Here is a 17,487-nt window from a genome sequence, read left to right on the forward strand (position 1 = left end):
GGTTCTTGGTAGTTTGCTCCCACTGCATTCTCTGTGCAGAACAAAGAGGCTTCTAGAACTGATGGGGGTATCTGTCATTGATATGCAAGAATTTTCCCAGCAGGGACAAAGAGGTGATTATTCTTTTTTGTATAAGGCAATGGTTAGGTCACTTTTTTTTTTGTACTGCATTCTGGTTTAAAAGTCTTATTGCAGATAGGATGTAGACCTGTTCCAACTAGTGGAGAGGAGAGCAACAAGATTAATGAAGGGCACAAAGGAATACTTATACCAAGAAGGACTTGAGTTATGTAAATTGTAGTGTCTGGGAACTAATAAGTGAGGAGACCTGAAGTACTCAAGGCTTTAAATAGGTTGTGTAAAATGAATGTTGATGTCATCATTACTCTTTCTTTACCAACACACAAAAAGGATATAAATTTAAATTGAAAAAAAGAATGGCTTCAGGATACCACATAGTCTAGCTTATAAGTTAATTTCTAGTTTTTTACTTGGAAAATTTGTGCTTGCTCATATTTTTGCCATATAAGTTGATCTCTTTTTTAGTTATTTTTCATGCCTCATGCAATGTCACCGTTATGCAAGATATGAAAGAACCACACATTAAGAACTGCTGTTTACTTTTTAAGTCAATTATTTTACATTTCTTTTAAAAGTTTGCATTGTTTTATACAGGGTGTTTCAGTTAAACGTTTCAGAACTTCTAAGAGGGGTAGGGTACATCCTGACAACTCGAAATCATATAGCAATGTGGGGTCGGAAATGCTTTCCTGAAGCGGTGTTGTACACAGAAGCACCATAAAGAAAAGAGACCGTAAGTGAGAAATCGTTTTAATAATACATGAAAAGAAGCAAAAGGTACATGGATTAAAGTAAGTGTTCGAAGTTTCTTCCACGGGCTACAATGCACGCCTCACATCTCCGACGCATGGACATCCGAACATTCTGGAATACTCCAGGCGAATTTCGAATTTCTTCGGCAGCTACTGCGATTCTTGCAACCAGCTCCTCAGCATTGTCAACAGGGGTGTCATAAACTAGCAATTTCATATGACCCCAGAAATAAAAATGAAGACATGATAGGTCGGGTGACAACTTTTGAGAGATGAACAGATTTCTGCATCGACGCAACAGACAATGTGGTTCCAACACGATGGAGCCCCTGCCCATTATAGCGGAGATGTTCGTAACTACCTGGATGTCACATTTGTCAACAGTGGATCGGACGTGGTGGTCCCGTGTGTTGGCCTGCTCGGTCACCCGACCTATCATGTCTTCATTTTTATTTCTGGGGTCATATGAAATCGCTAGTTTATGACACCCCTGTTGACAATGCTGAGGATCTGGTTGCAAGAATCGCAGTAGCTGTCGAAGAAATTCGAAATTCGCCTGGAGTATTCCAGAATGTTCGGATGTCCATGCGTCGGAGATGTGAGGCGTGCATTGTAGCCCGTGGAAGAAACTTCGAACTTACTTTAATCCATGTACCTTTTGCTTCTTTTCATGTATTTTTAAAACGATTTCTCACTTACGGTCTCTTTTCTTTATGGTGCTTCTGTGTACAACACCGCTTCAGGAAAGCATTTCCGACCCCACATTGCTATATGATTTTGAGTTGTCAGGATGTACCCTACCCCTCTTAGAAGTTCTGAAACGTTTAACTGAAACACCCTGTATTTTATTACACTGCACAGTAAATTGTTAAGAAAACAGTAAGCATATGTTGCTTGTTTACTATTGTAGTGCAAATTGATTTTGTTGTTCAGTTTTTCAATATGGAAGTGTTTGGTATAAGATATTTGACAGTCTTGAAAGCTTCCAAAGTAAAATTCTGATAAATTTCATGAACTCTTTCATTTGAAGAACAACAAATTCTTTTAGTTTTAAAAGGCACAAGCAACAATGTACATATTTGTGTAAAATATATATGTAATTAATTGATGTTACTTCATGCCTTTGTAACTCTAGGCACTTGCATTTTATTCAAGGTTAAGATGTTATTGTCATTAAGATGTCTGAATTAACCTTAAAATTTTAGGTGTTTTTTAATGCTGCAAAGGTTGGATTGTATGTTGGAATATACAGTAGTTGTGCAGATGTTTGTTTAGAGCAGTAAATTTAAAGGATTGGATAAATTATTAGAAGGGATGGGCAGATAAATTGGGTAATTTTTACTTTTATATTTATTATTATTATTTTTTTATGATTAGAGCTTTCTTCCTTTCATCATTTTGCTACTGCTAAAGCCATTGTTAGTATTTCTGCAAAACATTCCAAGTCTTAATATTATTTCTGCCTCACTTAATCCATTACAAATGAAGGGCAGTAAGGTTTATGGCAATAAGCAAAGGTCTTTGGTAATGTGGTCTTTTATTCTGGAAATGGAGATGCCATTCTACTGTGATTGTTTCCAAAGTGATTTCTTTTTGTGAATAAATCACAAATGAACATGCCTGCATGTTTGTTTTGCTCAGGTTGATTGTTTCCTCAACCAGGTTTAGGAAAACTCAGCAAGGACAGAAACTGCATGTAGGGCAAAAGCTAACTTAATCTTTATTTTCATTATGAATACAGATTACAAAAGCAGGGTCTGTTAATCTGTTTGATTTTAAGAGTGCTTATTTTAGTGTAATACCATATTAATGTAATTGGTGGCTTTGTCTTACTGAATCTTGTGTTCAAACCCGTCTAGATATTTTTCATGAATTCCCATAACCATAAGTGAATTGCCACCCATTGCTTTCGTGACATTATAATATGTGGACCACGCAGTTGATGTTAGAGGGTTGTATACATTACACATCCATATTTATTATAAATTAATTTTTGCAGAGGGTAGAAGGATTTTTTGGACACCCTTTAGATTATTAATAACAAGTTTAATTTATGTGCATAAATTAAACTTGTTATTGTAGAATAGATGCTGCTCTCAGATTACTGCTACCCAGTGTGACATAGTATTCAGATAAAAAAAAAAGGAAAGGAAAGGCAAGAAAATGGACAGCACAGCATGAGCTTAAAAAAAAAAAAAAAAAAAACCGATCTTTTAGTTATACGAGACCAGGACCGGATGACCATATGAGGAAATTTGGCTGGGTTAGTGGAACACGTATGTTAGAAAACACAAACTGGTATAAAGTATTAAAATATTTTTACAATCATAACAAAAATAATATAAAATATTAATTAGTTGTGTGTGGATTACTGAGTTTCAGGTTATATATTCTTGACATTTTTGCTTTGTTTTCCTTTTAATTTTCATTATTTGATGAATTTTGTAGAAACATGGAACAAGCCATCTTACATCGAGGAGCTCAGTATATTTTTGCCATGTGTATGAGTGCGCGTGCGCCATAGCCAACTATTTTATTACCGAATACTTCATGAATAGTCAAACTAATGGAACAAACTTATCTGCAAAAAGAACTAAACTTCCAAAAACTTCACTCATTTCACAAATATATGTGATCTCAGTGGCATTAATTTCCACCTACAGTCTGCCAAGTGCTACTTACTTTTTCTGACAGAATCCCATTATTGGTTGCCTCAATCATTGCTCATCCCAATTATCCTAATTATTCACTCTATGATTAATTTCGTTTCAGAGGTGGTTTTGTGTGTATTTGTCTGCTCTGATATTTGCTGTCATTGACTTGTAATTTGGAATCTCTTCTTTTCGTTTTTTGGCTTAAAATCTCAACTCGTTTGTGTCAGATTCATCTGTTGTTCGCAACTCCAGATAGCTTCAGTTTTCTAGTCACACGGACCCAGCTGGTTGAGGATGCTGAGGCTTTTGCAATTACTAACAACTTTACACAGATTGTTCATTTACCTACCAGAATACCAGACAATTCTAACCCCCCCCCCCCCCACACACACACTACTCTATCCTTTTCTCACAAACTACCCTTCAAAGTATATGGTCAATGTTAGTTTCCCTCTTGTATCCCAGATCACAACTTTGTGATGGCCTCTTCTCCAGTGGAGCTCTCTCTCTCTCTCATGGCTATGCTCAGCCTCATGCTGTTTGCACGACAAGAATGTGAAATGGGTGTTCTGTGAGGTCTGCATTCTTCAACTTGTTCGGATTACTGTTTTAAATCTTTTGAGTTCATTGCTTTCTCAGATTGTGTCATGAAATTATTCTTGTAGGAATGAAATCATCTATTCCGCACTACCTTAAAATCTCATCCTTTATCTAAATCTTAGTTTTCCAATAAATGTGTTAAAGCTGTTCAAGATAGGAATATTGACATCAGAAACGGCTTGCATTCAAAGTTCCAGCTTCATTTTTTGAGTATGCTAAAGCCCATAACAATTGTACTGCAGTTAGTAATCAATCCAAACTTGATTTTGAACAGGCTAAGAGTACAAAACTTGTTTCTTGCCCAAATGATTGTCAAGCATTCTGGTCTCTTACCAAAGCTATTGGCTGTAGCTTTTGTCCATTTATACTCCTCTTAACTGATTTCTGTTGTTTCCATGGTTAAAGATAAGCTGGCTTACCATCCTACTTTTCTTCGAACTCTTGTATTGACAATCAAAATAAATCACTTCTTACCATTAACAGTACACTCCACTCAATACCTCTTATGGTTTTCCCTCAAAAGTTTGCCAGAATTTTGAAGAGTCTTGTGCAAGACTGCTCCAGGTCCTGATGGCATTTCTCCACTTGTTCTCAAAACCGATGCTGCTGAGCTTCCAGCTGTTCTTATGTCTCTTTTTAAGACTTTGTTATTCCACTGGTGTTTTTCTTTCTGCTTGGAAATGAATATGTTGCAATGCTAGATATGAGCAAATTGTACTGGAAATGAATACAATTTGCTCATATCCAGCCAGTTTGCAAAATGATGGGTGACAAATCTCTCCCATCCAGTTATCCCATTACATCTATTCTTTCTAGAGCAGCGATTCCCAATCTTTTTGACCCGTGGAGCTCTTTTTAGAATCAATTTCTATGGAGGAGCCCCTTAGGCTTACCCTATGTTTTCAAGCTAATGATATTTAAGAGTAGTGTTGTGGGGGGAAGAGGGGATAGATAATAAGGGAGTGTAAAGTAAAGAGATATTTAAACAATTGTACAATGTCCATGCAATAAAATTATATTTTACAGTAAGCCTAAATTAAGACATAACATAAAATAATGGACTAATGTTATTAGTGGAGTCCCTCAGTTTTCAGTGTTGGGTCCATTATTGTTTTCTGTATTTATAAATGATATTGATGATGGTATATCAAGCTTAATGTCCAAGTTTGCAGATGATACAAAGGTTGGCAGGGTTGTCAAGGACACTACTGACACTATGCTGCTGCAACAGGATCTGGAAAGGTTGAGCAGATGGGCTGAGAGGTGGCAAATGAAGTTTAACATTGACAAATGTAAAGTACTACATATGGGAAACAGCAACCCCAGAGCAACGTATCAACTCTGTGGTACTACACTGACAGTGGTAGAGAATGAAAGGGACTTGGGGGTGGTTGTGCAGGCAGATATGAAGTTCTCTGAGCAGTGCAGACAGGCTGCAAGAGTAGCTCATGGAGTATTGTCAATGATATACAGGAATTTTTCCAGCAGGGATAAGGAGGTGATTATTCCATTGTATAAGGCAATGGTCGGGCCACACCTAGAGTACTGTACACAGGTCTGGAGGCCTCATTTCAAGAAGGATGTAGAGCTGCTGGAATGAGTACAGAGAAGGGCAACAAGATTAGTGAATGGAACAAAGGGGTGCTCTTACGAAGAAAGGCTTAAGTTTTGCAAATTACAGTGTCTGGAGACTAGGCACCAGCGAGGTGATCTGATAGAGGTGTATAAAGCCTTGAATGGTTTAAGCATGCTCAATGCTGATGGGATTCTTTCTCTAGCTCAGAAAAATCACCTGAGAGGGCATAAATTCAAATTGAGGAAAGACAGATGTAGGATAGACGTGCGGAAATTTGCCTTTAGCCAGCGGGTGGTTGGTTGGTGGAACAGACTTCCATCCCTTGTAGTGGAGGTTGATAGCCTAAATAAGTTTAAGGTTCAGCTGGACAGGTATTTTGAACGAACAGAGGGGTGAAGTGGAAGTGGGTTTTTTTTTTTTTTTTGGCTGATGCTGCATAAGCTTGCTTTCTTGCATCAAATGCCTATGCTAATAACGTATAAATATTTAATGAGACACCTGTGGTCGTATTTTTTTGCACAGTTTTCTTATTTCAGGTTCAATTGATGATAATTGCAGGTGAATGTCTGGTTCTGCATTTAAGCGACTTCTGTATTTTGTTTTGGTACGCATATAGGCAGAAAATCCTGCCTCACGGAGATATGTAGTTGAGAAAGGCAGCAATATTAATTTTGCTTTCTGAGACAAGATTTTGAATTCATCTTGCAAATGCAACCAAAACTCTCTGGTAGACTGATTCTGAAACGTGATTTTTAGTTTGCTGTGAGACGTCAAATCTATGAGGAACTCTTATTCTGCTGGATTTAAACTAGGTGGTTTTTTGTTCACGCTGAACACATTCAATACCCAATTAAAGTCATCAAGTGCCTTCTCTTGAGCTGTCGGAAAATAATGTTCAAATGAGTCTTTCAATGCTTCGAGATGTGCCTGAATATTTTTCTGTATTTTTTCTTGAATCTTGATATTATTTTTGTCCAAGAAGATTTTTGTAAGAGGGAAGCAATTAATATCTTCCTTTTCCACGCACTCCAACCAATGCATAAGTTTCCTTTTGAAAGAAGACACTTTGGTGTTTGCATCAAAAACTGTGGCTGTTTTTCCTTGCAATGAGAGATTCATTTTGTTCATTTTTCTAAAAATGTCAGTTAAGTATGCCAGTTTGCATACACTCAGTCTTTATCATTTAAAACCATCGCCAATAGAGTGCTATGATCCATTAAAAATGCTGCTACCGCTGCACGCAGTTCCATCAAGCGTGTCAACGCTTTTCCTCGAGACAGTCACCTTACTTCAGTGTGCACCAGGAGGGATTCATGGTGGCTTCCCATATCTTCACACATTAATTTGAAGAGCTTGCTTTTAAGAGGTTGCGATTTTATAAAGTTTATTATTTATATGGCATCATTCATCGCTATCATAAGCTCAGAAGGCATTTTTCTCGAGGCTAGCGCATGTCTATGAAGATGTGCAGTGTATCCCCAATTCACAAAGAGGGAATCAGAGAGTGACACGAGTGATTACAGACCTGTTAGCTTAACTTCTTTTCCAGGGAATTTAATGGAATCACTGTTTAAAGATGTAATGCAGGACCATCTAGATAGGAGCAGTCAGCCACAGCATGGGTTTCTTAAGGGGAGATCTTGTCTTACCAACTTGATTGGATATTATGATGCAGTGACAGAGGAACTGGATGCAAAAGATAATTTTGATATATACTTGGATTTCAGGAAAGCTTTTGATACTCTTGCATATAAAACACTGCTGTACAAAGTGGAGCAAGGTGGCATTAAGTGAAAGTTATTGCTATGGATGGTTGAGTGACAGAAGACAGTATGGTTATCAATGGGCACTGCTCTTTGTGGAGTAATGTTATTAGTGGAGGCCCACAGGGTTCAGTTCTTTTCCCATCATTTTCTTTATTTCTTAATGCTATTGATTAGGGTATATCAGGCTTAAGTCTAGGTTTACAGATAATACAAAAGGTTGGCAGGTTTGTTAATGACAGTAATGATGGTTGGCTACTGCAACGGGATGTAGAAAAGTTAGGCAGATGGGTAGCCGAGAAATGGCAATTGAAGTTTAACATTGACAAATGCAAAGCACTATATATGTGTAGCAGTAACCTCAGAGTAACATACCAGTTGTGTGGTATCTCTCAGGTTAGTGGCAAATTAAAAAGATCTAGGGTTAACTGTGCAGTCTAATACGAAGTTCTCTGAGCAGTGCAGTCAGGTGCCAGAACAGTTCATGTGGTTTTGTCAAATCTATACAAGAATTTTGCTAGCAGGGATTAGGAGGTGATTTTCCCATTGTATAAGGAAATGATCATGCCTCACCTTGAGTACTGCGTATTGATCTGGAGGCCCTAAATTTAGGAAGCATGTAGAGCTGTTAGAATGGGTACAGAGAAGGACGCCATGATTGGTGAGGGGAACAATGGGGTGCACTTACCAAGAAAAAGTTCATTTCTGCAAAGTGCAGCATTTGCAACTAGGCACCTGTGAAGCAATCTAATTGAGCTGTTTAAGGCTTTGAATGGTTTGAGCAAACTCAATGCAGATGGGATTCTCCTTGCTCAGACTGTAGTAATAGTATTAGAGGCATGCGATGCAAGAAAGTAAGCTTATGATGCATCAGCCAAAAAAAAACATTTCACACATCCATTCCTCCTAAATGTTTGTCCAATTCCTCCTTGGGCGCCTCCGTAGCCAGGTGGGCAGGAGCAGCAGTGCGTAGCACACGCTTCTTGATTAGACTGGGGTTCGAGCCCGTGATGAACAAATATGGAGGATGCGGAAAGGTCAGGGAATGACCACCGCATATCCCCCCCCCCCGGAGCAATATGGCCCTAGTTGCTAATGCTCCTAAAAACCAAATAACAAACAAACAACAAACACAGTTCCTCCTTGAATTTATTTAAGCTATCAACTTCCACAACTACAGATGGAAGTTTGTTCCAACAACCAACTACTCGCTGGCTAAAGGCAAATTTCTGCATGTCAATTCTACATCTGTTGTCCTCAATTTGAATTTGTGCACCCTCCGGTTTGTAATCTGAGCAAGAGGAAAAATCCCATCAGAATTGAGCATGCTCAACCCATTCAAGGCCTTGTGCACCTCAATCAGATCACCTAGCAGATGCCTAGTCTCCAGATACTGCAATTTGCACAACTTGAGCCTTTTTTGGTAAGACCACCCTTTTGTTCCCCTCCCCAATCTTGTTGCCCTTCTCTGTACAAGCTAAGCAACTCTATATCCTTCCTAAAATGAGTCCCCCAGACCTGTATACAGTACTCAAGGTGTGGCCGACCACTGCCTTATACAAAGGGATCACCTCCTTTTCCCTACTAGCAAAATTCCTGTATATCATTGACAATACCCCATGACCTGCTCTGGCAGCCTGTCTGCACTGCTCAGAAAATAATTTCATATCTGACTGCAAAATTACTCCCAAGTCTCTTTCATTTTCTACCACCATAAGTACTTAACCACAGAGAAATGTACCACATAGTTGGTACATTTCTCTGTGGTTACTTCCACCCATATGCCGTACTTTGCATTTGTCAATGTTGAACTTCAGTTGCCACTTCTCAGCCCATCTTTCCAAATTTTCTCGATCCTGTTGCAGTAGCACACTGCCGTTACTGTAATTAACAACCCTGCCAACCTTTTGTATCATCTGCAAATTTTGACATTAAGCCTGATATACCTTCATCAATATCATTGATAAATATACAGAACAACAGTGGACCCAACACTTGAACACTGGGAGGTTCCACTAATAATATTAGTCCATGAAGAGCAGTGTTCATTGATTACCAATCTGTCTTCTCTCACTCAACCACTCTTTTATCCATCATAGAAACTTACCCTTAATACCATACTGCCCTAATTTGTGCAGTAGTCCTCTCGATCGTACTGCTGCAGAAGACAGTCATCCAATAAATCCACAAAAGTCTTGCTAGTGTGTGAGTGACCAATCCACAAGTTCCAGTCAATATCTGGGAAGTGAAAATTCCCTATTATTAGACAATCTGATTTACTGGCCCACTCTATTTCTCTGTACAGTTGTTCGTTGTATTCATCAGAGTCATTAGGCCTATAACACACTCCTATTTTCATTTTTGCTTTCCCAGTGTTTACATCACACCAAACTGACTCAACATTGCACTGACCATCTATGTCAACTGGATGCACTTCCTTATATTTTGTGTTTCGTAACCAACAGCATAACCCCTCCTCCCTTCCTGTCCTGTCTATCCTTTATGTACCCATTGTACTCCCTAAATTCCAATTCTGCACTGGTTATATCAGCGTGACACCATGCCTCTGATATCCCAACAATATCTGCCTTCGATGTCTTGACGAGCACTTCAAATTAATCAAATTTATTTATAGCATTGGTGTACAACCTAACACTGCCTCAATAACATCAGCAAATATTCTTGCACCCCCTTCTATTTAAGTGTATCCCATTCCTGTAGAAGCAGTCTTTCCTGTTAACAAGCACAGAACACGCTGAGAAAATCTCTAACCCATGAGCCTTGCACAATGTCTCCAGGGCCAAATTGATTGACAAGGCTCTCATCATGTATTCCCTTCTATTGTGTCTGGGCAGAATTGCAGACACTTTCATATTTAACCCTAACTCATGACTTTTTATCAACATTGTCCTATACTTGTTAAATAAGTTTGCAGATCTCCTACTCTTAATGTCATTAATGCCACTGTGTACAACAATGTCACCCTTTGTACCCTCAGAAGATGATATCTGCTCTACAATGTCATCAACTTTTGCCCATGCACACATAACCTGGTCTTATTCCACCTATCCTTTTTACACAATATATTACTAGCCTCCCCGATAATGGTGTCACTGACAATAACTATCTCCTGAGGAATCAGTGCCTTCTTCCTTGGAGATTGCTGCTGTGTAGCTTGATGCACAAGAGGTGTTGAGTTGGGAAGCTGAGAGCTTGATGGGTTCCCCACTTTCTAATACCTTTGAGGGCATCTACCCAACTCTTCAAACTCCTATCAGAATGCTGAGTTGGTGCCTAATTTCTTGACACTCTCTGCACCTAGCACACACACACACACACACACACACACACACACACACACACACACACACCCTTGGCTAACTCATGTCCTGTTCCCGAATGATCTGCAAACATTTCACAAGCCTTTTATTCTTTTTCACAAGAATAAGAATAGGTGCATGTACACCAGTGCTAGGAGTATAAATGAATTTGAAATTGAAGTGCTGGTCAAGACATCAAAGGTGGATATTGTTGGGATATCAGATTTCAAAAGGTGATGTGTTGGAGAACCCCCCCCCCTTGGTTCTCCCCCAAGCCACAGCACTCCTGCTACTTTTTGCTCGTTTGATTTGCTGCTCTAGTCTGGGGCATGATATCTGATTGAATGCAATGAAAATTTATAAGATTAATTAATTTAATTAATCAATTATCAGTACTACACTATATAATAGATTTCTAAATGCAGTGATATGTACTACGCTATCTAGTTTTATGTTAGCTATCTATTTACCACAATTAAAAATTTGAATTCCCTACCACTCACTCTATTTTATAACAATGGCAGCAAGATTCAAACAAAACAATGGTTTTACATATATTAAGTAGTAATCTACAAAATCTCTATCTAAATTAGAAATAAAAATAATAAGCATAACTAGGTCTATAAAGCTACTTATAAAGTACAATATAATATAACAATTAAGTAAATAAAAATGGCCAAAACTTATTTCTTGGAGCTCGAATTTCACTGCATCCAATTGCAATTACATTCAGCACCCTGAATTTGCATAGGAGGGGGCATAAATTCAAATTGAGAAGGTGGGTTGCAGAAAAGATGTGTGGAAGTTGGGTAGTTGGAACAGGCTTACATTTGTTGTTGTGGAAGTGGATATTTTGAATAAATTCAAGGAAGAACTAGACAAACTATTGGAGTTAATGGATAGGTGAGTGAAATGGTTTTTTCTTTTAGCTGATGCTGTGTAAGCTTGTTTTTTTCTTGCATCGTTTACCACTATTACTACTAATTCTAATTTGTATACTGTACCATTAACAAATACAGTAACAGTCTGAACTTGAGGTGATCAATGTTGTTAGAAACTGAATTCAGTGATATCCTCTCCATGAATAAGAAGTAATTGTCAGAAAAATTCAATTTCTCTGACCATTAATTGACAGTACTTGAACCCATACCTCTCCAAATAAGTAATGTGGTGAAACTGCTGTACTAGCACAGATTATTCAGATATAGGATTGTTTGGCTTTCATAGAACAGATGTTAACTGCTCTTTTAAAGGAAATTAGAAGATTGCAATGAAAACATTATTGTAGTAATATGCAAATAACACACAATAATACATTTTACAAAAATTTAAATGTATATAAGAAAAATTTAATTGTTCAAATGAAGAAATTTGTGTTCGCAACTTGAGGAAGGCAGTTGGATAAGATATTAAACAGTCTTCCTGTATCAGTGTTGGTTTTGTAATATGTGAGCTATAAAGTATTACAAACCTGCATTTCTGTTAAAAAGGAGTTAAAACTCAGAGTCCTTTGTAGACATTTTACGGAAGCTTTACTTTCTCTTAACCAGACCATGTTTCATGGAGGCTATTGGATTGCTTACTCGTAAATGTAAGGAATCACATACATAGGTTTTGGGCAGTATCCCAGGTTTCATCATGTTTTGGAGTGGCCTTCAGAGAGCTCTTGTCGAACACATTAGACTATCAGTTGTGGTCAGAGTTGGAGCATCATGTAAAAGCCTTCATAATATTTGACTGCCTGAAGTGACGGTTGGTGAGATCAGCAAGAATATTTTACCTAACACTTTGCATACTGTGATAGATGAATGGTCTGGTGTATTGAATAACTCTGAGAAAGTTTAGGGGTGGGCATTTTGAAATGGCCACCTCTAGCTTTCTCAGCAAGTAACATTTTCTAAATTTTTCATATCAATAAATGACTACTATGAACAATAGCAATTTTCTCTTTCTTTGTTGGTTACTTTTTGCAAAAAACTCTTAACAGTATTTATGGTAGTTATATTTATATAGCCTGTGTTTAGAATAATTATTTTTGCATGCATAATACTCCTATATTAATACACCAGAACAGTGGTGCGCAAACTATGGGGCAGGATAAATTAAAGGGATCGCCTCAATTTTTAAATAAAATTAGTTTTTGTGTACATGATAGCCAAATATCCTGTTCTTAAAATTACTTTTTCACTACTATACTTCCTACTCAAAGGAAGTCTGAGATACGAATGAGCCCTATTGCCATTCTTTATTTTTTAGGGTGGTTTCACGTGTGATGCAGTTGGCTTTCTTACTTATTGTCCTTGCGGATAGTACTCCTTAATTTACTCACTGGCTATGGACACACACAGAAACCAGCTGACTAGTGTGACTTCTCAGTATGTATCAATATTTCTCAGTGCTACTCAGTTACTGAACCGTAATCCCTCTAGCTCTTAATTCAAGCTTCCTACAGCAAAAATTTGTGTAATTGCCCCTAAGGCCAGAGTTACAAATATGCGGTGGCAGTAAATGACAAGTCTGTTGCACACATGCTTTATTCTGCTTTGTAATTTGGTGCTTTCACATCAGCTTGGATGTGTTTTTCATTCTTCTGCTACTTTTTATATCATTGTTGTTTTTAAGAAGAAAAATTAAAATTTTTATATATTTTACCATGGACAATTGGGTAATTAGAACAAAACAGTCAAGGAGTGAATACAGTAATGTTGCTACAGATACATCAGAAGCTGAAAGAGTAAGAAATGTATCATTCGAAAATTTGGACACTAATGTTATTTCAAAGGTAGTGCAACCACCAATTTCTGTTAGAGAGCCATCATATTCCAAATCAAAAACAATAGAAAATATTAAGAGGAATTTATGAAGTATGGCTTTACTTACGGAGTTGTTTATGATGAACAACGTCATTTGTACGTAATATGTTACGAAAAACTGGTTAACGAAAGCAAGCAATTAAATTAAAAAGACACTTGCATATGAAACATCCAGAGCTAATGAAAAAAACTGAATCCTTGTTCAAAAGACATGCCGACACCATACAAAGTCTGAAATCTTTCATGAAGAAACTCTGCAGTTCCTTGTAAAGCTTTAAGAGCATTGTTGGAACTTTCATATTTGAAATCGCATAGTATTGCTGAATCTCTTGTTCTCCCTGCTGCAATAAAAATGATTTCAATTATGCATGGAGAAAAGTACAGCAACGATTTAAATACCATTCCTTCATCCAGAGACAGTTATTGTGAACAACATAAAATTCAATTTATTAAATCGATTGAGAGAAAGTCCAATTTTTGCAATACAGTTAGATGAATTCACAGATATTTTTAAAACCCTGCTCAACTTATTGTATATATCAGATACTGCTATGAGGGAGATATTTTGGAGGATTTTCTATTTTGCAAAGCTTTGGAAAGAAGAACGATGGTAAAAAGATTTTTCGTGTTATAAATATTTTATTTCAAACAAATATTGCCTAAAGTGGAACAACTGCTTTGCGATTTGTATTGATGTTGTGGCTGCATTAACAGGATAAAATAAGGTTTAAAAGGCAAAGTAAAGGAAATTGCTCTAAATATAGTTTTGAATCATTGCAGTACATATGGAAGCATTAGTAGCAAAGGAAAGGCAAACTGATTTGCACGAAGTGTTAAAAGATACGATAAGTGTGATCAACTTTATTAAAAAGTAGAAGCTTAAATAACAGACTTTTCATAATGCTTTGTAATGAAATGCTTTTTATTTACAAAAGTGAGGTGGTTATTTAGTGGTAAAGTGTTGCAATGTCTTTTTGATCCCAAACATCAAGTTTTTTGTTGTTTTTATCGGATAAAAATCAGAAACTTGCACAATTGTTTATAAATCAAAAATGGCTTGGAAAACTTAGTTCCCTTGCTGATATATTTGAAAAACTTAATGATTTTAATTTAAGTCTTCAAGCACAGGGAACAATTATATTAATACTCAGTGATAAAATAGAAACTTTCAAAGGGAAGACCACCAAATACGGAGGATGCGGAAAGGTCTGGGAATGACCACCGCATATTCCCGGAGCAATATGGCCTTAGTTGCTAATGCTCCTAAAAACCAAATAACAAATAACAATTCAAAGGGAAGCTTAATCTTTGGAAAACTGAATTTGAGCGTAATAATACTGAAATATTCCCATGCTTTTGTTATAATATTGACATTTTACAATTTAGAGATATCATTGCCATCCACCTAACAATGCTAATTAAGAATTTTTCCAAATGATTTAATGTATCTCCAGAAAAAAAGTTTTATTGGATTCGCGATCCCTTTGCTTTTGATAGTTCTTGATGTCCCGAAATTATTTATTTATTTATTTGTTTGTCGAATTACCATTCAGCAAAAGGAAGGTCTTATCGACTGTCATCTGACGAAGCATTGTGCTCTTTTCAACTATTTAGGAAAATTTTTGTGTTCGAGACGAGTATCCAGAATTATTGAACATTGCTACCTTTTGGGTCTATATATTTATGAGGTTGGTTTCTCAAAATTAACAGCTATAAAAACAAAAAAGCATTCCAGACTTCATCCAGAGGATGACATGAGATTAGTAATTTCAAACATTGTGCCAAATATAGACCAAATATCCAGGCTCATCTTTCTCATTAATTGTTTTGTTTTGTAATGGTTCATTTTTATTGTTTTGTAATCTTAATTGAAGAATAAGAATTTTATTTGTTTTTTTTTACTCTATTCAATTAAAATATTAAACGATTATCTTAATGTGTAAATTAAAAAGGAAACAATTTTTTTTATTCCTTTCTCAGTATTCGAATAAAATTATCTACTCCATAATTTTTGAAGTGCAATTTTTCTTCTCTAAAAATCTGGTGACCCTACCTCGGGGTTTACATTGAGGAGCAGTGGTGAATTCAGGTTAGGGGCACCGGGGCATGTGTCCCCCCCTCTGTTGTTTTTCGGAAAATATACACCAATCGTTTAAATTCCCTTTAGCTACAAAAAAAATTATTGTTTCATTGTTAACGTAGGATTTTATCTATCTTTGCATTGTGGCTCAGCTATTTTCAATGGACTACAGTTGGCAACACTGATGCTAAAGTGATCGCCATTCTAGTGCACAAAATGGTGCTCCCCCTGTCATTTTTTTCTGGATCCGCCACTGTTGAGGGGTTGCGTTAATTTTATATTTAATACAGGGGGTTGCGAGTGAAATAAGTTTGCGCGCCACTGCACCAGAATTAAGGAAGGCCATTGAGCTTTTCTTATTATGATGGTGCTATGTATATATGTCTAAATATATCTGTTGCATTCTTCTGTTAACCCTTTTAAGGTGAATGGATTAATTACAACAAAGAGCCATATTCTCTGAAATGTTTCTTAGAACCCTATGATTGACTAAGGATAATACTCAGCTATAAAAAATTGTTATAATATGTGATTTAGCTGAGCTTTTCATTTTCCTAACGTAAAACTTTATTGCTTCTGACCTAAACTTCATACTTTACCTGAAAGATGGATTACATTTTAGAGGGATTGGAGAGTAAGATTTTGCATGGGAAAGTTTAAAAAATGCAGCAATTTTGTCACTTTACTATGGGTAAGTGAAAAGCTTTTACAATTCAACATTAGTCTGCTAGTAAGTGTTCAGAAATTTTTGGTTTGGTGGTGTTATTTCTTATATTCAATAGAATATGGTACCACTACCACCACAGAATGCATTCATTGGTGATAGCTAATAAGCAATCACTAATTGGTTAAGCAAATTAGCAATCATTAATTGGTTAAGCAAATTAGAAAATTAGCTAAATTAACTGGCGAATAATTTAATTTAACCTTTTATTATGGTAATTTTTATTAAAAAATAAAAATAGTAAATATATAACAATAGGTAATTTCTCTATTCCTGGCCATGGGTGCTGATTGACTAATGAATTGGGGTGTGTGTGATTTATCAGTCCTCTATTGCCTGTGAAAAAATTACAAAAGGCAATACACTGACACAGCAGACAGAAGGGTTTACAAGGGGGGGGACATGAAAGTAGCCAGTGTTTCTATAATAGGAATCTTAAATTAAAAATTCTTGGTGTACATCTTATCAGTTCACTCCATTTGGTCCTATTAATGAATCAGTTTTGTGAACTGTGGGGACCCAGAATTACTCAGCTGGTAGGCAATGTCTTAATGCCAGTATACAGTTAATAGGTAAATTGTTAACTTCAGGAATTATGCCACCTACAATATTAACCCCTGGGTCAGTGCATACAACCTTTTTTATTAGCAACATAAAGTAGCAGGTTTTTTTTATTTGTTTTTCTTAGTGGTGATTTGTCCAAAAAATTGATCTTGTAAAAGAACTACAGATATTGTAACTGTTTGTTTTGCAGTTTTATTAATAACACTATAGAATTCATCTTAAATTATTTTGCTATTATAATTTATTGTATGGTTTGTATATAGCATAATTATCTGTTTCATATAAATATACACTGTATTTATATAATTAATATAAAATTACGACAGACATGGTTTAGTTTTGCTAGATGAATTATTTGTTTTTGTTCATTTACCATATTTCCCCATGTATAAGACGCACCTTAATTTTGGGGCCCGAAATTTGAAAAAAAATGTATTACATAAAGTTATTGAACTCAAGTTTTATTCATCATCAAATTCATACAACTCCTCATCACTGCCAAAACTCCCATCCATTAACTTGTCCTCATCTGTCTATTGACGAATCACTGTCTTCATATA

At 36.5% G+C, this 17,487-nt stretch overlaps 2 protein-coding genes across 2 annotated transcripts in view; one reads left to right on the forward strand and one right to left on the reverse strand.

The window, feature by feature from the left end:
• The window catches only part of SelR (methionine sulfoxide reductase SelR), a 61,865-nt gene that overhangs the window by 7,148 nt on the left and 37,230 nt on the right, over positions 1 to 17,487 (forward strand). The gene's annotated exons all lie outside the window — the stretch shown is intronic.
• On the reverse strand, positions 6,453 to 6,791 carry LOC150084332 (zinc finger BED domain-containing protein 5-like). Its single transcript, XM_090376185.1, has one exon. The coding sequence runs from the start codon at positions 6,789 to 6,791 to the stop codon at positions 6,453 to 6,455; it is 339 nt and encodes a 112-aa protein (XP_090232311.1).

The sequence above is a fragment of the Mastigoproctus giganteus genome, chromosome 6 (assembly GCF_048544385.1).
Source record: "Mastigoproctus giganteus isolate SK-2022 chromosome 6, ASM4854438v1, whole genome shotgun sequence".
Lineage (NCBI taxonomy): Eukaryota > Metazoa > Arthropoda > Arachnida > Uropygi > Thelyphonidae > Mastigoproctus > Mastigoproctus giganteus.

Coding starts and splice junctions, on each gene's coding strand:
- LOC150084332 (XM_090376185.1), bottom strand. CDS start 6,791: ATGAACAAAATGAATCTCTCATTGCAAGGAAAAACAGCCACAGTTTTT.